General features: G+C 50.9%; 1 protein-coding gene across 1 annotated transcript; it reads right to left on the reverse strand.

Moving 5' to 3' along the window:
- Window positions 1–5: 5 nt before the first annotated feature.
- Window positions 6–20,588, reverse strand: DCUN1D2 (defective in cullin neddylation 1 domain containing 2). The gene is given in 12 exon segments (XM_068984382.1): window positions 6–88; window positions 2,237–2,649; window positions 3,702–3,843; window positions 3,961–4,011; window positions 4,121–4,186; window positions 4,878–4,971; window positions 6,099–6,187; window positions 10,816–10,836; window positions 10,839–10,945; window positions 17,962–18,130; window positions 20,379–20,459; window positions 20,462–20,588. Coding segments are annotated over 12 exon segments (1,407 nt in total). The 5' UTR covers window positions 20,553–20,588.
- Between the last annotated feature and the right edge of the window lie 1,056 nt (window positions 20,589–21,644).

The raw sequence follows: 21,644 nt of genomic DNA on the forward strand, positions 1-21,644 counted from the left end.
CGCCTTCAGGCCGCCCCGCTGACCTCCGGGCTGCTCATTGTGCCGCTGTCGGGAGCCTCCCCGAGTGGCAGGCACTCCTCCTCCGTCTCTGCAGGTGGCACCAATGAGAACACCGTCTGGACTGCAGCTCACAGCCTCCCCCAGCCACGTGGGGCGGCAGCGTCTGTCCACAGGGTCGGGACTGAGCTGGCTCTTCCGAGGAGGCGTCTGCGGCTCAGAGCAGCCCTGGGCGGGCGAGGCCACGGCTCTGGGGAAGTCTGCCCAGTGACCTGGAGGACGCACTCGCGTTTCTAGAGCTCCGGTGTGGAAGCCCCACACCCAGGCTCAATCCAGTCAATCACACAGTGTGCGTCGGCCTCTCGCGGCCAGGCTGAGACCCCCGAGTCCCCGGCCCCTCTGCCGCCACGACCCCCCAGCCCCGGGCCTCCACCCATCTGCCTTGTCCCTGCGTCTTTGCGTTTCCTGGACTCGCAGCACACGGGTCGCCCTCAGCAGCCTACGCCTGGCTCCTGCACCCAGCACCCTGCTGGGACTCAGCTGTCACGCGCGCGGCTTTGGTTTCTGGAGGGCGTGTGACTGAGGAGCACGTTGACAGAAATCTGCCACACGGGAAGGAAGAAGCAGATGGAGCTGCAGTGGCCTGGGTGTCCCCCAGCCCAGCGCTGGCAATGCCTCCCTGACAGACACAGGCCATGCCGTGTGGGGCGGGATGCAGGGCCCCCACCCACGTTCCATGGGAAGAGAGTTCATGGCAGTGCCGCGGTTGGGGGGTCCAGGTGTAAACCAGGCATCTGGACCTGAAGCCCAGGGTCAGAAAAGCCGCCATCTGTGTCTCCAGGCCCATGGTACCACAGGGCCCAGTCCTATGTGGGAACACATCTGATACCTTCAGTAACAGCAGGATGCTAAGATGCTAAGATGCTAAGATCCTAAGATGCTAAGATGCTAAGATCCTAAGATGCTAAGATCCTAAGATGCTAAGATGCTAAGATCCTAAGATGCTAAGATGCTAAGATCCTAAGATGCTAAGATGCTAAGATCCTAAGATGCTAAGATCCTAAGATGCTAAGGTGCTAAGATGCTAAAATGTTAAGATCGTAAGATGCTAAGATGCCAAGATCCTAAGATGCTAAGATCCTAAGATGCTAAGATGCTAAGATCCTAAGATGCTAAGATCCTAAGATGCTAAGATGCTAAGAAGCTAAGATCCTAAGATGCTAAGATGCTAAGATCCTAAGATGCTAAGATGCTAAGATGCTAAGATCCTAAGATGCTAAGATGCTAAGATGCTAAGATGCTAAGATCCTAAGATGCTAAGATCCTAAGATGCTAAGATCCTAAGATGCTAAGGTGCTAAGATGCTAAAATGTTAAGATCGTAAGATGCTAAGATGCCAAGATCCTAAGATGCTAAGATGCTAAGATCCTAAGATGCTAAGATGCTAAGATCCTAAGATGCTAAGATGCTAAGATCCTAAGATGCTAAGATGCTAAGATCCTAAGATCCTAAGATGCTAAGGTGCTAAGATCCTAAGATGCTAAGATGCTAAGGTGCTAAGATCCTAAGATGCTAAGATCCTAAGATGCTAAGATGCTAAGGTGCCCATAAGTGAATGGTGGCCTGTTCGCAGCCCGTGTTGAGAGTGAGGCTCTGGAACACAACTCCAGCTGGCACGGTCCTGGGAGACCCTGAAGCCAGGGGCCTCACAGTGAGTGCCATCGGGTTGCTGGGCATGCAAGCTCCCTCCCTGAGGGCAGCCCTCTGCCAGCTGCCCGCCGTGGGGAGAAGGGCACCGCTGGGCAGAAACACTCGTGGCTGAGGCAGAGGCACCGTCCTCGGAGGTGCTCAGGGCAACTGCACACCGTTTGGCCGACGTGAGCCGAGAGGACGCTGGGAGGTGAGCCCTGGCTGTGTGCCGTGAGCGTGGGGGTGGCCGCCCCGCAAAGCCAGGAGCCAGAGACGTGCGTAACCGCCCCGTAAGCTTCTACTAAGCCGACATCACAGAGCAGCACGCGTGGAGGCACCGCCACAGAGGGGGGCGGTGCTGCTCCGGCCCGGAGGCTCGGTGTGTGCAGGGCGGCCACGCTCGCTCACCTCGCGTTTGGTGAGTCCACGTGCCTCCAGCGTGTGTGCACTCTGCATGCGGTGGGCCAGGCGGGGGCACGGTTCTTATCGGCCAGAGAAACGCCCATGCACGCTGAGGCTCCTGTGTGTCCTGAGAGCTGTAACCGCCCACCTGAAGCAGGCATGCTCAGCAGCGGCTGCCTGACACCGAGAGAGGAGAGGAGAGGGTTCAGGCCTTCCACGTGGGACGCGATTCTGTCAGGAGGCGGCAGGCCAGACACAGCTGGGAGGGCCCCGGGTGAGGCGGCTGCTCCCCACGTGGGGCGGAGGAGGAGAGCCAGCTCAGAGCGTCCGCGCGTCCGGGGCAGAGCGGAGAGCCACCACGGCCCCAGGGAGAAGCCCTTCAGTGTCTCTGAGGGCTCGGCGCTCCCGCAGCTCGCCTGACGGGAACGCTTATGATAGAAGGACGGACGCCGGCCGTGGACGAGAGGCTCGGTCCCGTCACTGAGCTCTCCCGTCTGCTGGTGAACAAGGCCCGCGTGCACAGACTGCCTTTCCCGCACAGCCTTGCGCCTCCGGATGGAGCTGTGCCGCAGACCTCGCGACTGTCACAGGCCTGAGTCCTGCAACCTCCCTGAATGGAACTCACACGTCAGAACCCACAACCCCTCGAAGGACCCTGAACGATTGTTGAGGCTTCTGTTAAAGCTCTAAGAACCCCAGGCTTGTGGGCAGAGGTGGCCTGTGTTTTCTTTGCGGCCACAGCAGTGGGGCTGGGAGAGGTCAGCGACTTCCAGGCCCTGCACCTCGAGAGGGGCTGAGCCCCCGCCGCACACTGCCCGCCCGGCTGGGTCTCCAGAACTCAGGTCTGAGCGGCTCATACTTCAGGAAGCCAAACTAAGCTGCACATTTTAGGCACACGTTCTGCAGAGCTGAGAGCGCTCCCCTCTCCTGTGAATTGCCCCAGTTTCTGCCCCATAAGTGGGGCCGCAGTGGGGCTAAGGGCGTGCCCTGACGTGACCGTCCCCATTCGAGGTGTGGCCCAGCCAGCGCTTCTCAAACCGCCACATGAAGCCACTTCCACAATGGGCAGGTGGGTCGTGGTGCCCACCTGAACAGCACGCGGGACAGCCGCCCTCCCAGCCCCCCAGCTGAGCGTGACCCCCAGGAAGGAAAGGAGGCGGCGGCCAGTGGCTCGGGGCGCCAACACTCCGCCCCACGTGCGTGTGACACGGTTTCCGGTTTGTGGCATTCGGGGGACAACCACAAGTGTCTTACCTTCTGGATGTGACCACACGTGAAGGGCACGAGGGTGGACAGCAAGTGCTCACATTACAGACGGAAGAAAGCCAACAGTTGATTTTTAAATTTAAATTTATCACAAAAGAGATAATTTCTCACAGAAAAATGTCTTTTTAAATGTAATAAAATACATTTTTAAAAAAAAGCGTACTTGCATACTTTATGAAGCTTCTTAGGTAGCGTAATGGACACTATTAGGAGTAAACAGACCCGCTGACTTGCACACAGTTTAAAGTCGCTGTGCAAACCTCAACAGCCTGCCGACCTGTAAAACCATTCCCATGATCATCCAGAGAAAACAGAGCTGATAAACCTGGATAATTCAAAAAACTTACGTCTTAATCCTGGCACCAAATTTAAAAACCTCAGCGTCTACGACTGTCTTCTCAGGACATGTGTCCGGCCGCCTGACCGGCGGTTTCTTGGGTGTGGTTCCCGGACAACCAGTGGGTGTGAGCGTGCAGGGCTCGCCAGGATCTGAAGGTACGAGGCTGCAGACAGGCTCCGCCCCTCCACAGTCATGGAGGGCTCCTACCGCAGGGCTAGAGCCCCGCCTCCAGGCGCCCAGCCGCGATCACCGAGGGTCTCCGGCACCAGTAGTCAGCGGCGTCTTCTCTAAGCAGCGGGAGGGGGTCTCCAGGCTCACTATTGGTCAGGAAGAAATGGGCGACGGGCACAGCTGGCCAGCATCTCCTGCAGGACGCGGTTCCCATTCATCTAAATCCAACTCAATTTTCTGCCGAGACACGATTGCCTTTACCACCTGTGACCACTGGCCGTGCGTATTCTACGAAATCATCTCTGAGAACAGGCCATGCTCCTAAAGGAAAGCAAAAGGTTTGGAAAAATCAGCGTTTTAGGATAACATTTTTCATAGTCAAAGGACCAACATTTATATCTCAAGAACTCAAGTGATTTTAAACTTCTACACGTGATGGACCAGCTGAAATGACCCTCCTCGGCTCTGTCCAGCCGGGAGCGGCAGGTGCTGTGTGCTGGCGTGCACGCGTCTGTGAGCAGCGCCCACCGCCAGCCCCGCTGAGCATGTCCACAGTCACGTCTGCGCTGGGCAGAGGGGGCTGAGGGTGGACATTCTTTCCGAGCAGGCAGCGCCCACAGTGGGAGAAGTTCCCTGAGCCCTGACACATGTGGGGTGGGGGCCACTGCAGGTGGGATGGTGCTCAGGTGAGTAAACACAGGCTGGAATCCTCCGTGTGCTTCGGCGGCATGATGGAATAACCGCTGGCCACACTGGGGTCAGCGGGCCCCCGTCACCATCCTGCTTGTGGTCCTGCCTCGGGGCCTCTGCATGCCCACCGTGAAAGCTTCAGCTCAGAAGCGGTCCTCCCGACTTTAAGTGTGAGTGGTAGTTTCTCTTGTGGGATTTACAGGGCGTAATAAGTGAGTACCAGTCACTCCATCACTCCTGTCTCACGCACGGGGTCAAGCAGGGGTCAATGGGGACCCACCTGCCCACTGGCCATCACCTGAGGTCTGCGGACTGCGTCTGCCTTCTTCATCGTAGTTGGACATGTCATCTGCGATCGTGTTTCCAAAATCTAGAAGGTTCCAAGTGTCCCTCTGGATCGATCTTTTGTGATGCTCCTAAAACACAAGAGGAAAAACCAGTGGGCCGCTGGCTCAGATGATGCTCTCAGCCCCGTGGTCTCAGGACACAATGTGACCAGGCGTGAGGACCAGACCAGCACCGTTAATGCAGCAACGGAGCTTTGGGCCAGTGTTAGGGGCTGCATGACGCCACTGTGCAGCTGCAGAAAGCACACTTATGGAAACACAAAATAAAGCAAAAATTGTTGACTTTTATTTCACATAGAAAGGCAGCATTTTTAATCTCTGTACCCAAGCCTGAAGCCAGCTCGGAAACAACATGGGCCAGCAGCGTCTGGAGGTGCTCACTTCCTGTGAACCAGGACGCTCTCCACAGGGCTGGACGCGCCCCGCCACTGGACACTGAAGACGCTGGAGGGCCCACTCTGCTCCCCGGGGGCCGGAGGCTCCCAGCCCCCTAGAGCCTGTCTTTGCACATGTGAGTGCACGTGTCCAGAGATGGCTCCCAAGCTCGTCTCACACTCCAGCGTGCGTGCACACGGTGCGCCACGCGTGCTCCTCTGCTCCTGCTGCTCCCCGCGTGCCCCGGGCCCCACGCCGCCCCCCGGGCCCCCGCTGCCCACCGCGTGCCCCGGGCCCCCCACTGCCCCCCAGGCTCCCCTCCACCCCCTGCGCGCCCCGGGCCCCCGGCGACCCCCTGCGCACCCCAGGCCCCTTGCTGCCCACCCCCCCCCGGCCCTCCTGCTGCACATGCTGGGGCCCTTTCCCAGGTTGCTCCTGGAGGGCCGCCCCACACCCCTCCACGAGAAGGACTGGTCCTCACAGAGCAGGGGGACCCTGAGCAGGACAGCACAGCCACCTCCCACGGTCAGGGACGGGCCCGGCAGCCTGCACCCTCCCCTCGGCCGCGATTGCCGAGCGGTCTCGGCCCATGAACGCCCTGGGGCGGGGACCACAGACACACAGTCTGGAGGTGGCCTCGAGCAGCCTGGCCCGAGCCCATGGCACCACTTTGTGCAGGAGGCAGAGCATGGCCGCAGGTGGGCTCCCTGGGACTGCAGCTGGGGACACTGGTTCCTCAGGCCCCGCAGACAAGCAATCGGTTATTAGGACAGTAACTGCCCCGGCTAACCCTTGCATGGGGACCCGGCAAGCAGGAAGACCCTTATCAGCAAGAAGGTGTTCCAAAGATCTAGAAACTTAAACCTTCCGGATACTACCAGATTCCAGTACGCGATGGCCATTTCCAAATCTGGCAAAAAGAGAGAAGGCACTTATGAGTCCCAACCTCTTTTAGCACAGCACAGTGACGACTTCTTGGCACGCTGGAGTTCACTTAGCCACACTTGGCAGTCTTACCCATGGTTACATGAGGTCTAAGGCTTACGGAAGAGCTCCTGAAGCTGAATCTGACTTGGTACCTTGGGGAAAATGGCTTTGAAAACGATTTGTGTACTAGGATAGTTGGATGTGTCGATAATTATCCCCTAATAAAAAGCCTCTTGATGAAAGTGAAAGTGGAGAGTGAAAAAGTTGGCTTAAAGCTCAACATTCAGAAAACGAAGATCATGGCATCTGGTCCCATCACTTCATGGGAAATAGATGGGGAAACAGTGGAAACAGTGTCAGACTTTATTTTGGGGGGGCTCCAAAATCACTGCAGATGGTGACTGCAGCCATGAAATTAAAAGACGCTTACTCCTTGGAAGAAAAGTTATGACCAACCTAGATAGCATATTCAAAAGCAGAGACATTACTTTGCCGAATAAGGTCCATCTAGTCAAGGCTATGGTTTTTCCAGTGGTCATGTATGGATGTGAGAGTGGGACTATAAAGAAAGCTGAGCACCAAAGAATTGTTGCTTTTGAACTGTGGTGTTGGAGAAGACTCTTGAGAGTCCCTTGGACTGCAAGGAGATCCAACCAGTCCATTCTGAAGATCAGCCCTGGATGTTCTTTGGAAGGAATGATGCTGAGGCTGAAACTCCAGTACTTTGGACACCTCATGCGAAGAGTTGACTCATTGGAAAAGACTGATGCTGGGAGGGATTGGGGGCAGGAGGAGAAGGGGATGACCGAGGATGAGATGGCTGGATGGCATCGTGGACTCGATGGACGTGAGTCTGGGTGAACTCCGGGAGTTGGTGATGGACAGGGAGGCCTGGCGTGCTGCGATTCATGGGGTTGCAAAGAGTCGGACATGACTGAGCGACTGAACTGAACTGAATTAATCCATTATGAAGACTGTTTTTCTCATGTACTGGGCTGTCTTGACAGCTGGACTGACCTGGATATGATTAGCTGGATATGATTAACGCATACCATTTATACATACATTAAAAAAAAAACAGCTCCACGCACCTTCTAAGTGATGAACTACAAGGTAAAAGCTTGTTCAGAAAGGAAGGGACACAGTGCTTTCCGAACAGACCTTCCGTGCCACGGTAAGAGCTGAAATGGAGTCTGATTCAAAAGTCAATCCTGTAAGTCTCGTAAAGACTTGGGATTCCTTAAGATAGATCCAAGACAAGTCAGCAAGTTGTTTGGTCACTGGTAGAAGTCAACGTCCTCATTTTCCCCCAGCTGGAAGGTAGCAACAATTTCACGTCTAAACAGACTGACGCTGTGGGCTGCATCACAAGGTGGGATGTTCACGGACACAGAAGCTGAGCGTCAGGGCTGCAGGAGAGGGGCTCGCTCTCTGCTCACTGCAAGGCTGCTATCGGTTTATTTCTGTGTGATTGATACACCAGAACATCAAGGGGCTGAGAAGGAAACTTTTTGAAGCTGACAACCTTCAACTAGGTCGGCTAGTCCTCACTGTCAGATGATAGAACCACAGTCTTGCACCGAAATAGTGCTGATGTGTGCATGCCAGGAGAATGAGGGCAAAAAGCAGGCAAATAAGTATTTAAGGCAACAAATGCGTTCAATGCAAAATAGTCTAGCAAACACCTTCCAAAAGATTTTCATCTAAATCTGGTTTGGCCCGACTTGGACAGAAGTCTTGAAAGCTGAAGCTCTGACCTGAGGTTCCCCGGTCAATCGCTAGAAATGGGTGAGCAAGAGATACGTGAGCGGTAGCCAACTTCAAATAAAATGCTTCTATCTCCTGTGTGTTTAGCGTCCACAAGATAACTCAGTCTGAAATAACCTGGAGTCCTAGCCAGAAAGCAGTGGTCCGAAAACTTGAGGAAAGGGCAGGAGAGAAGGCTGGCTGGACCTTGCCCGCGGGCCCGCGCCCTGCTGAGTTTACTTCCTTATCTCTGAGGAAAATCCAGACTCAGCTCACCTTAGGGAGGGAAAGCCTCACACTGAGAGATGGAGGCAAACCTGGGGAAGAGAGAAGAAGAAAGCTTCATGGCAGACATTAGATCTGGTTACCTTTGGGTTCGTTTGGTCCTAGAAACCCTTCTTATGAAGTTCCCGACGTGCATTATTTGTGAAGCACACGACTCACAGCAGATGCCTGCATTTTCAGAGACCCAGCATCACCTCAGTGAATACGCTGAGTGCTGTCCTGATGGACCTGGCCATTTGCAAAGCAACAGCAGCACTCAAAGTGATAGAACTTGAGAGCTGAGGTCAAGAACAGAATCTCCTGTACTGGCCGTGAAAGGAGTCGTCGGAGCAGCTGTTTTCTTTCTGAAAACCTCTGGAAACCCTTCCTCCTGGGTAAGAAGATGGTTATAAGATGTTCCTAAGCAAAATTTATGTCTGCGATGCTCCATTTAGAATTAGATCATAAAGATGACCATTCTGTCAAAAAAGAACCTTTGGGCTGATGGAAAAATTAGTTAATAATCATGAAACTTTACTTCCTCAGAAATTATGATTTCTCAAAGCCAGCTGACTGTGGACTCGAGCCAGTATAAACCATGTCGAGTATCTCACATTAAAGCGAAGCATCAAGGAGTGTTAATCACCTCCTCTACTAGGGCGCTTCCGTAGTGGCTCAGCTGGCAAAGAATCCGCCTGCAATGCAGGAAACCCCAGTCTGATCCCTGGGTCGGGAAGATGCCCTGGAGGAGGGAACGGCTGCCCACTCCAGTGTTCTGGCCTGGATAGCTGCATGGACTGAAGAGCCCACGGGCTCACAAAGAGTCGGGCACGACTGAGCCATGAAGCAGCGCTAGGCTGAGGACTAACCAGCAGGCGGCACGTGCCCCTCTTACTACACACCACGCGCTCACAGGTCTGAAGGGGATGAAGCCTCGGCCTGCAGGCTGTTTCTCCACCCTTTCCACTGCTGTCCACGCTGGTTTAGGAATTATAGGAACACTTGAATCAACCTCTTTAAATTACATTTAACCCTTCAGAAGACAATGTCATAAACTCTGGAAACTGTAAAATCAACTGTTCCATCTGGGGTTCACAGCTGTAAAATTACTCTTTTTTTTTTTTTAATTGAAGCACAGTTGGTTTGGGAGATAGTGAAGGACAGGGAAGCCTGGCCTGCTGCAGTCCATGGAGTTGCAAAGAGTCAGACACGACTGGGTCACTAAGCAACAACAGCGAATAGCGGTCGCCTTACAACGCTGTGCCAGCCTCTTTCATGGACAACGGGGATCGGTCCTGGGGTTGCTGCCCTCCCACCTCGGGCCTCCCTCCCGCCCCCCCCCCATACTCACCCGGCTTTGTATCTTTCTTTAAAAAACCCTCAGAAAACCTTCTAAAACAAAGTGTGGTGTTTGTGAAGTGTCCAGGTCTGTCATGATTTTCCTGAAGAGGCTACCTTTCCCTTTAATACGATTTTATGTTCTCTCAATGAGTCTCGTGAGCACAGACAAAAAGTCAGTAACTGTTGCAATTCTTCAGTGACTGATTCTGACAAGCGTCTCATTTGTCTACAGGCATAAAGTAGATTCTGATTTTTTTTTTCTCTCTCAGTAAAGGAATTACAGGATAAACTATGAATTTCTCCTTTTCTTAAAATAAAGGCTACACACGCCGGGCTCCATGCTGCAAAGGTGCTTCGAAATACTTCTCCTCACGCTAAACTTCATGACCAAAGAAAGTAAATTTATAAACTTTAAAACAGGTGATTAACTTGGACTAAGTTACAACCTCTTAGAACTTAGAGTGGGATTTTAAAAGCACGGCCAGTGCGACGGCTTCAGATGGAACCAACGCTGTAGGGTTTCCAGGCAGCTCCCACCTCCCCTGCCCGCAGCCCTGCAGCCTTCTGGCGGGATCACCACCCCGCAGGGGGGCCCTGGCCAGCCACGGCAGGTGGCGTCCAGCCGCAGTGGGAACACTGCTGGGCGTCTGAGCTGACCTGCGTGGCACAGAGGGCTGTCCGGCGGAGCCCTGCAGAGCCCTGAGCCAAAGGATCATACGCGATAAAAATGATGGCTGCTCAAAACCCTGAATTTGAGGTTCTCTCTGACATGGCAACAGAAATAAGCAGATTTTATAGTCCTCAAATAAACCAAAACCTCAAACCGGAAATACAAGCTAAAGAGTTTCTGTATATACCACATACGGTAGTGCACAAGTAACATTGTGACAAAATCATACATCTCTGAAAGAAGAAGAAAAATATAATCCAACACACATCAGAATTAGTTTAAGTAAGTTAACATTAAATCCCCAGCCCAGGACGAGACTAATGTCACCTGCCCACGTCTCTAACCCATTAGACGATTACACATCAACAGGAGAGAACGCAGAGCATCTGAAAATTACTCCACATTTAAAATTGCATTTTTGGCTCCACACGTCAGGAGTGACTGCAGGCTGAGGGGCTGGAGCGTGTGGGACTGTCCCAGCGGCGAGGGGCGCCCTCAGTGGGGACCCCAGAGGAGGGGCCCGCCCGGAGGCCTGCTGGCCATGCCCGTGCGGCCTCTCGAGCTGACCGGCGTCTGGCAGGCGTACTCGCCTAGCCCCTTCTGCCCCGGCTCCGAGCGAGGGTAAAGGTGAGCTGGTAAAGGGCCCTGGGCTTCACCGCGTCCTTCAGCTCGTGCTCCAGTCCGGGCAGTAGGGCCCTCAGCTGCTCCGTGCTGTCGCACCTGGAACAGAGCCTCACGTGGGCGTCGCGGCGGCGGACAGGGCTCCAGCCTCCCCGCGCTCCGGTGCGGCCTGAGGCTCGGGCCTAAGGGCGGAGCTAAGGTCCCTGCTCTGGCTACAAGGGCTAGAAAGGGCTGGCCCTGTTTGTGGTGATAACCCCACGCTCTGTGAAGAAACCAAACCCACTGATTCATATGGCGCATGGCCTGCATCTTAGCCCAGAGGCCACTGGGCTTCCCAGGGGGCGCAGTGGTTAAAGAACCCGCCTGCCAGCACAGGAGATACAGGAGGCGCAAGTTCGATCCCTGGGTCGGGAAGATCCCCTGGAGGAGGGAACGGCAGCCCACTCCAGCGCTCTTGCCTGGAGGAGCTCATGGACAGAGGAGCCTGGCAGGCTGCAGCCCATGGGGTGGCAAAGAGTTGGACACAGCTGAAGCGGCTTAGCATGCACACAGAGATGTCATCAAAAGTAAAGGAAAAACCCCACAGAAGCTGCAAGGCTCTCCTTGCCTGTGTGGGCTGGAATACAGCCAGGGATAAGCCCGGCAGCCGGGGTCCCGCAGAGACCTGCACCCAGGCGTGATGGAGACGAGGCGGGAAGACCTGGGCCCTCGCTGAGGGCAGAGCTGAGCCGACCTGCAGCCTGTACCGTCCGGGAGGAGACAGGCCTGCAGACTCAGGCCAGTGTCCAGGGAATGCTTCATCACAGCGTGCTGGACTTAAAACAGCCAACACAGGAAAACAACTCTATCACTTTAAAGCTGGATTTCCTCCAAAAAGTCAACAACCTTAGGAATATTTAAAAGCCCTCACTAAAGCAGGCTTTAGAAGAGCGAAACATAAAATCGGTGGCCTATTTTGACTGCATGGCAAGGAGGCGGCTGAGAGCCGCATGTCACTGACCCGCGTGCCCCGGTGTGGCAGTCCCCGAGCCCGCGTGGAGCTCGGTGTCTGGCGGGTGAGCGGGGCCCCAGCCCCCGTCCTCCTCCAGGCCGTCACCCCTGCTCTTCTCCGCGCCCCATCACGGCACTTGCGCTCCTTGTCGGGCCAGTTACTCCTGCGTTGCAGTTGATGGATGGGAACTCCCGAGTTCCACCTTGGTTCTGGGTTTCTGTGCCAGCGCTGTGTGTGTGAGGCTCACCCGTGTGACACGTGGGCTCTGGTGGTTCACCTCCGCCGTCTCACAGCACGCGACTGCGGTCACGCTGAGCAACACCGCTGTGCTACAGGCAAGCATTTCGGCTGCTTCTGGTTTTCTGGTCACGAAGAATGTTAAAGGTTCCCGTATGTGTATCCTGGCACACAAGTGAATGTGTGAGGCAGACACCCACCCACGATTCCACAATTCTTGTCAAACCCTCCTCCGGGTGACTGCCCACCTGCGACACTCGGCAGCTGTCCTAGAAAGGGCCTGGGAGGGCCTAGTTTGGTGAGCCCCTAATTTGCACCGCGCCGCCCCCCCCCCGAGTGGGGCTGAGTGCTGCCTGCATCCTCACCGGCCCCTCGGGAAGCACCCTCTGTGAAGGGCGCGGTCACACCTCCTGTCCGTTCTCCGCCAGGTCATCTTTCTCTCGTTTTGGGGGGGTGCTCACGTCAGCAGAGCACCTCACGGCCCCCGCCCCTCCTTCCCCGCGGGGGGCCTCCTGGTGCCACTTCTGGTCAGAAGTCCTGGTTTCGGGGCAGCACGGTTTACGCACTCGTCTCTCTGCAGGGGTTTCTGATGACGCAGGGCTGCAGGTATTCTCTGCCTGCGGCCTTCGCCCGGAGATCTGCAACTCACTGAACTGACGAACCTTCTCCCACCAAAGTGTTAGTCGCTCGGACGTGTCCAGCTCTTCGTGATCCCATTGCCTACAGCCTGCCAGGCTCCTCTGTCCATGGAATTCTCTAAGCAAGAACACTGGAGTGGGTGGGCACTTCCTTCTCCAGGAGATCTTCCCAACCAAGGAACTGAACCTGGGTCTCCTGCATTGCAGGCAGATTCTTTACCATCTGAGCCCCCAGGGAAGCCACGTTTTCCCAAAGGACTAGCCAGTTCCCTCAGGACCCTTTCATGAAAAGCCCCTCCTTCTCCGCACCTCTGCTATAAATCGAGTGTTCTGGAAACACAGCTTTGTCTCCTGGCTCTCACCCTGCCCCCCTCGAGGCACTGCTGATTACTGCAAGCACCGCCTTACACTCTGATGAAATAGCCACCCCTCCCTTCTCTGTTGCCACAATAAGTTGCATTAGTGGAGCTTGTAATGTTAAGCAGACCTTGCATTCCTGGACTACAACAGACTGTCATCACAGTTTATCCTGATTTTTGGTTGACTCGTTTTGGAGGGTTGATTTGTTTTGCTGAAAATCTGGTTAGGATTTTGCATCTTCTGTTCATCATATGTGTCTTTTGATTCTCATGACTGAGAGACTTATAATTTTCCCTTTTCAACGTGTCCTTTCTAGGTTTTACTATTGAGGCTATGCTGGCCTCAAAACATGCTAGGAGAGTTTTTTTCCCGTACACTTCTCTGGTGTGAAACTGGTTTTATTCTCTTTATTAAAAGCTGGGTAAGATGCGCCAGTGAGCCAATCATGGCCACGAGTTTTCTCCTTCAAAAGATTTTAAATTATGGGTTCTGATTCTCTAAGATTTACGGAACTATGTCTTCACATGCCCATTTCAGTAAGTTGTCATTTTTTAAAGAACTGCTGTATTTTTTTCAAATTTATAAAGTTGTTCATAATACAGTCTCATTTTATCTGTAGGGTCTGAGTTTAATCTCCTGTTCTTTTCTCTACTTGCTGAGATGGATGCTTTCCTTACTGAGTTTCAACTTTCTAAAATATGCGTCTAAGAAGCTGACTCCCACGTTCTCACACAGTTTCATCACTCAAAATACTTTCTAATTTCTGTCGTAACTTCTTTCTCAACCCAAGGGTTATTCAGAGGTACAGTATCCACACAGATTTCAACCTAGCTAGCTGTCTTTTTGTTACATTCTTTTCTTGGTTGTATTGTGCTCAGAAAACACATTGTATCACTTCAACTCTGGGACATTGTTGCATCTTAAACTTACCTTATGGCCCAGTTTATGCCAATATTCGTAAGTGTTCTTTTTGAAAAGAATATGTATTCCTCAACGTCAAGGGCAATGTTCTATTTCCTTTTCTGAATTTTCTATTTACTACTGATTTTTCATCCACTTAGTCTACCAGTTGGTAAGATGTGTGTGAGAAGACGGGAAGATGTATTCCCCGTTGTGCTGGCAGATTTCTATCATTTTCTTTAGAGGTTTAATTTCTGCTTTAAGTAAACTACACTGTCCTGGTAAAATGAACCTTTTGTCATCAGGAGATGGTCTTCAGACCTGCCTCCACTCTCCTCTTTCCCTTGCTCTTTAATCCACTCACACACGACTTTCCCTCCTTGCTCTCATTCATCTGCATACTGGTTGGTTTCTCTGTGTCAAAATGTCTCTAGTCGAGACATCACATGAAGTCTTCAGGGAATGCGATCCCAGGTGCTAATACCATCCTGCTCTGCCTGCCTTGGGCTGGCGCTGGGGAGCCAGGAACTCACAGGATGTGTATCCACAGGACTCCAGGGCCTTAGATGGCAGAAGCAGAGAGCCAGGGAGACGACGCGCCCCGACCACTGCAGGACCAGCCTCCAGAGGGAGGCTGGGGCTGACTGACGCTCCACTTCCAATGTCCCCGCCCCTAACCAGCAGCTCAGGTGGTCTGAGGACACCAGCCCACCACCTTCCCAGGCTGCTGGCCTCCTGAGTAAAGCACCTTTCCTTTTTCCACCAAAAAAAGGAAAGAAAAGGTCTTTCCTTGTCTGCAGAATTGCTTTCTGCTTTAAAGCTTGCTTTGAGACACTAACAGCCACAGCAGCCTACGCCTGGCTCACGTCCGCCCGCTGCTGTAGACTCTGTGCCTCGAACCGTTCTGTGCCCTTACGCCTCAGGTGTGTCTGCTGTGAACAGTGCATGCAGTAGCTCAGTTCTAAAAGCCCACCTAGCGCTCAGTTCACTCACGTTTAGTGTAATTACGTGAATGCAAACACTTTCAGGCTGAAATCCTCCATTTTATCGTGGGCTTGCTGTCTGTCCCGCCGTAAGCTAATTTTCCTTTTGTCCTTTTTTTCCTGGATTCTTTCAGATTGAATTTGATGTTTTGTAGTGATTATAACATATACAAAGGAGAACAAATCTTTTTTCCAACTGTTTCATCTTTTTCACTTTCCCAACAGCATCTTTTGATGCTGGTTTTAACTTTGATCAAGTCCAACTTACCACTTTTTCCATTTATGGTTAGTACTTTTTCTGTGTTTTCTGAAAAAGCTTAACCAGAGGTTACAGTTTCTTAGTCTGTCTGAAACTTTGGCTTCAGTGTCTTGCACAGGTCTACAATCCGCCCCGGCTGATTTTCAGGTATGGTATGAAGGAGGGACTGAGGGTAAGCTTTTTCATGTTTGCCCGTGTGTCAGCATCATTTGTTGAAAAGACTCTTCTTACCCCCCACTGAAATAACGAACACTAACAATCCTGCAGCAGATGAACAATGTGGGAAGACTTTACTAACTCATCAAGACTCACTCTAAAGCTACAGCAGTCAAGAATACGTGGTGCTGGGTTAAAGACAGATAAAAAGACCCAGGCGCAGAGCAGGAAAGACCCACACAGACAATTTTTTGCTTTGAAAAATGTCAAGGTATTTCATACAGTTTGTTCAGTTTATATCAGAATCCTCAAACACCCAAAGATAAGGTGTAGAATTAACTATTAAAGGCAGGTACCCTAACCACAGCCAGCAGCCAGGAAAAGTGTGAGGGGCTCACACGGAGTGGACACAGAAGCTAGAGTATTTCCAGAGCTTAGCACCGTTTAGAGGAGAGGAAAACGGCAGCCACTCCAGTGTGCCCGCCTGGAGAATCCCAGGGACAGGGGAGCCTGTTAGGCTGCCATCTGCGGGGTCGCAGAGTTGGACTTGGCTGAAGCGACTTAGCAGCAGCAGCAGCAGCACCATTTAGAGGCAAACAGCCCTTCACGCCCCTAAGAGCACACTTTATTCTCCACAGCATAGCTCACTAACGCACTCACAAAGCTTTTCATGTTCTAAATGGTGCTTCCACCTTTAACTGCCCCATGAGGTGTGGAGAGAGAGCAAGCCACTGGCCATCACTAACTTGTGACCTTGAATTATATTCTGTAAACTCCAGATAACAGGGTGTGAGATGATCCAAAACATTTTGGGAAGATTCATGCTCAAAACCTTTAAAATATGTATTTAGTTATGACACTTCATAGGCTAATAGGAATTTTAAAATTTCATTTGTACGATGTATGTCGAGACAGTATCTAAGAAATACCATTAATTGTCTCTGTAAAAAGCACTTATTTCCAAAAGCTCCCGTTCTGGGGCGATTTTAACAGGTGGGGTAACTGTGGTCCAGAAGTCACAGAATGCTCTTTGAATGGGTCTTTCTGGTTCTAAGGTCACTGGAACTTCCAGGCTTTCCCAGGTGCAAAGAATATGAACACATGTGCGGTTACAACACTGTTATAAAGATACCTGTTGTTCGGTTGCTTTTAAATTGGTTTTATCCAACTACCTGGAATGTGGTAAGATATTAGAAACAAAGTCTCATAGGACTTACCATCTTGACAGACTCCTCTTGTTTTACTGAAAACAAGCACCCTGTCTGCACAGCCTTAGAACATGTTTACTAAGGCTTTCGAGCTCCTTCGGGAGCTAAAAATAAGTGAGTCTAAGTTGTCAACACTGAGACCTCAGCGTGTCAGCAAGTCAGCAGGTTGGCTTCCACACACTTCATGAGACAGTGCAGGAAGCTTAATGGTTAAAAGCCATTTACGTTACATGCTTTCATGTACTTCTCTGACTCACCTAATAAGAAAGAAACATCTTAAGGTATTAACGAAGATCATGGCATCTGGTCCCATCACTTCATCAGAAATAGATGGGGAAACAGTGGAAACAGTGTCAGACTTTATTTTTGGGGGCTCCAAAATCACTGCAGATGGTGACTGCAGCCATGAAATTAAAAGACGTTTACTCCTTAGAAGAAAAGTTATGACCAACCTAGATAGCATATTCAAAAGCAGAGACATTACTTTGCCGACTAAGGTCCGTCTAGACAAGGCTATGGTTTTTCCTGTGGTCATCGATGGATGTGAGAGTTGGACTGTGAAGAAAGCTGAGCATAGAAGAATTGATGCTTTTGAACTGTGGTGTTGGAGAAGACTCTTGAGAGTCCCTGGGACTGCAAGGAGATCCAACCAGTCCATTCTGAAGGAGATCAGCCCTGGGAATTCTTTGGAAGGAATGATGCTAAAGCTGAAACTCCAGTACTTTGGCCACCTCATGCGAAGAGTTGACTCATTGGAAAAGACTCTGATGCTGGGAGGGGTTGGGGGCAGGAGGAGAGGGGGCTGACAGAGGATGTGATGGCTGGATGGCATCACTGACTTGATGGACGTTATCCGAGCGAACTCCGGGAGATGGTGATGGACAGGGAGGCCTGGCGTGCTGCGATTCATGGGGTCACAAAGAGTGGGACATGATTGAGCGACTGAACTGAACTGAACTGAAGGTATTAACGAACCTTTTACTCCAACTCTAGGTAGAGCAGAGAAGTCAGACAAGCAAAAGACAGAACGACATTTTATTAATGCTTAACGCAGCAACACGACAAATTATACATTTAGTGCACAGTATTATGAAATAAACGGCTGAAAACAAACAAAAACACCTGGATGTTTATGATAACTCAAAACTGGAAGGAAAAAATTAAAAAAGAGAAAGTGAAACAAAAGGAATTAATCTGAATAAAAATACTGAACAAAACCTTAATTGGAATTCAAAAGAAAACTGAAGGTTTAATAGAAATGCACAAGCAGTTTGTAAAATATACAAAAGACATAAATTGATATGACATTTACAGGTCGCTGAAAAATAACATCGAAAATACTTTCCTTTCTGAAAAAGTTTAAACTGAGACCAGTTTACTTACCCAAGTTCTGTCATGCCGTCTAAAAATTCCTTTTTGCTAAATTCACATTGAGTTGCAGCCCTGAATTTCCACGCTATAACCAAAACTGTGATACTGGCAGGATCTAGGCTTAAATCATCACAAAATTGTTGAATTCCATCAATTCCAATTTTATTTTCATCTTGTGGGTCTACAGTTAAAATTAAGGGAAAAATAAGTTAAAAACTTGGATATTTTGAAAAGTATTACTAAAATGGGTGGAAAGAATGTATTTTTAATACATCTATCAATGCACTGCAATTTTAAAGTATATATGAAAGAAATAGTAACAGATGATAATTTATCCAGAAAATACTATTTTTAAAATCTAGGTTTCTGGGTTTTCAGGGGGAAAAAAAAAATCACTGAAACTTCTCTGAAAATGTCATCATGAATAAAAATTTTGATTTCCCTAGAGTAAAATAAAAATTCAAGTTTACAGAATTTTAGCTTGCCCAAAGGCAAACTGCCATGGAAAACACTGCATGGTGAAGCACTCATAGGAGCTCAAGGATTTATCACCACCTTTCACGGCAAAAGAAAGATAACGTATTTTGCAAAATCGATTTCACTGTTAGAGTGCTGACACCACTGCACAGCACTACTCAGTCTATGCACCCACATTTAACAGCTGAGAAATTCTGGCTTACCCCTCCCCTAATTTCTAGTTTAGAAATAAAACTAAGGAAGTTAGCAATTTTCCATGGGAAAATCAAACAGTGACGCCCGCTAATGCATCCGCAAGAGCACACCGGTGAGGCCCCGCGAGCTTGCCCGTCTCGGGGCCCGCCTGGCGGTGACGTGCCACCTGCTGCTGCGGGAGGCGCCAGAGCAGGCCGTGGCACTTCACTCGGAGCAAGGTCAAGCGCAGCAGACTCTTTCCCACACAAGGTCAGACTCCTCAGTGCTCAGCACCACATCTAAGGTAGGTCGCCACCTGAGGAGACAGCGGGCCCCGCCGCTCCAGCAGTCACCAAGGCCCTCCAACTCTGGCTCACAGGTCGTGCGAGCGGGCTCACAGCACAGAGGGGCTCCCCACGCCCCGACGCAAGCCCGTGCTCCTAACGCGGCAGATGGTCAGGAGGGCAGGCAACTGGGTCTACCGTGCCCTCACCCATCAGCTGTCCTGACAAACTCCACGTGCATCACCTCTGATGTGTTACAGTAGCTTGGAAGCACGTGTTCACGTGTACACATTCTGTAAGGACAGATGTTTGTCATCAGTGTCTAACTATATATTTTCAGGGCCCAAATCTTGAACTAAAGAATAAAGATAACTTTCATACAAAAATATTTTTGAAAGGCAGCTGCACATATCTGAATAACTTAAAAAATCTGCTGGGCATAGAACTTACGAAATTAGCTCAGTAATTAACTTAGCCAAAAAATCTGAAGCACGCCGAAAACGATGTTCCTTTTTGGAGAACTGCAAACACAAACCTGTTTTTTAACCACAGAAAGTTTCTGAACTAAGAGTAAAAAAAAAAAAGGAAGGCCATTTTCAGTTGATTTTTTTAATCTAAATAGATTAAAATTATACACAGTATATTTTCAAAAGTAAAAAATGAAAACAATAAACAAGAAGTCAAAGTCTAGGAAGCTGATGTCAGTATCTGTTTAGATGAGGATTCTCACCTTCTGCGCTCTATTTCTTTAAGTTTTGGAAACACAAGAGTAACCTTAGAAGCTGCTAGAAAGAAAAAATAAGTTAGCTCTTGAGCCTCTGCCGCCTTCCCACTCAGCAGACCTGACACCTGATGCGGAGCTCGGAGCCCGTGGAGCTGTCTGGATCTGCAGACTCGCCGTGCAGACTTGTTTGGTGGCATGATTGTGTTTTGATAGGGAAAGCGCCATTCTAAGTGCCAATTTCAATAAAAATATCCAGTCTCCAACTGACAACACAAGGTCTGCCAAGAGATCTTCCAGAAGCTTCTGCCACTGGCACTGTGGCAGGACTCTGGCACCACCAACCGTGGCGGGCAGGGTGACCTGCACCTCCTGTCAGAACTACTTGGACAATGTGGAACAGTTCTCAAGCAGCCTTCTCACCAGGGACTCCTGCCCAGTGGAAGTGCTGGGGAAAAGTACTCTCGTAGCAGGCGTAGCCCCCTAGCCTGGACACCAAGCTTCCCACCAGTGACTCCCCACAGCTGACCCAGGCCGCGTACAGGAGGGTTTGCTGCCCATCAGCCCTTACTCTCTGCGCCTTGTCCCACCCTAGCCTCAAGCCGTCAGCAGCCACGTTCCGATTAAACCAACTAAACCGTGTAGCTGACCGTCAGCAAGGGAGGGGACTGTGCTCCTAGCGCGGCACATGGTCGGAGGCCTTGGGACACGGCATGGGAGGCTCCCAACCGCCACCCCTGCGCCCTGGCCGTGTGGCGCCTTGGTGCCCTCGCCTTTGTTCCTGTTATACAGCCTCTCCAGTTTCTTCCTGTCCATGGAGGGCCTCATGGCTCCCCTGTGAGCCTGCTCGGGCACTGGGAGCAGCTGTCTGTGGCCAGGCCTGGTGGCTACCTGCTCTGCTCTAAGCAGCGGGCGGCACTTCTCTTGCCAGCCTGGGTAAATGCCATGAGCTGGCGGACCTTGTCCTTCTGAGATGATTTAAGCTTATGCTCTGGGAAGCGAAAGCGGCAGGAAAGCCACTGAGGCCGGCCCAGAGAGCCGTTACGGCTCGATCACCAGCACCTACGTTGTATCCGGACTTAACTTCTCCTTGGTGACTGGACTGCACTTCAGAACTACAGAAATACAAAGTTTTGTTGCCCATCCGATAAAAACACTGGACAGCCTTCTGAAAATTCAAATGACAGCATCTATATAGTAACAAATACGGAAAGTCTAAACTCCCCAAATTATAAATATCAGTATTCTATGCAAGATACATTTTGATCTTTATCTGGTTCCCTTCGCATGAAGTAGGGTGCTGCCTTTTCCCCTCTGAGTCTCAGTGAAGTCCCCCTTTATGACACACATGTACCATCTGATGAAGTGAGGCTAGAGAGTAACCCGAGGTCTGACCATAACACCACAGCCCACCTGTGGGTCCTCCTCAGCTTCAATTAATTTCAGGCCCTAATGACCAGGAGAAGGCCCTTGAGATTTAGAAACAGCATTATTTTAAGCCTTCCTGTCTAAAATTAGCAGAACACTGATGAAAACACACACACACACGTAACAAAAAATTGTGTGAAAAGTAACTTTTAAAAGCTTCAAAAGCAGGCACAAAAAGCCCGTGATGATTAAGCAAAGATACTAATCATGAGAAGTTCATGTACATGAGACAGAAATAAGATGGAAAAACAGGGCAGAGGCTGCGGGTGGGTAGTAAATGACAACGCTGCCCCGTAACCGCACTATACATAGTGTATGATGGAACCAAATAGCCTTCTGATGCTTCCAGGCACCGGAACGGCTACGGTTTATTTATTGACGGCGACCTGATGAAAACGACAGGAGAAATAACCGTGACTCACCAAGGCTGTCAATCAAAACGGACGCCAGGGCCTCCCCCGACAGCCCAGCGACCCAGACACCACGCTTCCACCGCAGGGCGCACAGGTCTGAGCCCTGGTCGGGGAACTGAGATCCCACATGCTGCGTGGTGTGGACAAACTGTCCCCAAAACAAAACCAGACCCATCTACTGGACGCTAATGCTTTATA

Source organism: Capricornis sumatraensis, chromosome 12 (assembly GCF_032405125.1).
Source record: "Capricornis sumatraensis isolate serow.1 chromosome 12, serow.2, whole genome shotgun sequence".
In the NCBI taxonomy this organism is placed as follows: domain Eukaryota; kingdom Metazoa; phylum Chordata; class Mammalia; order Artiodactyla; family Bovidae; genus Capricornis; species Capricornis sumatraensis.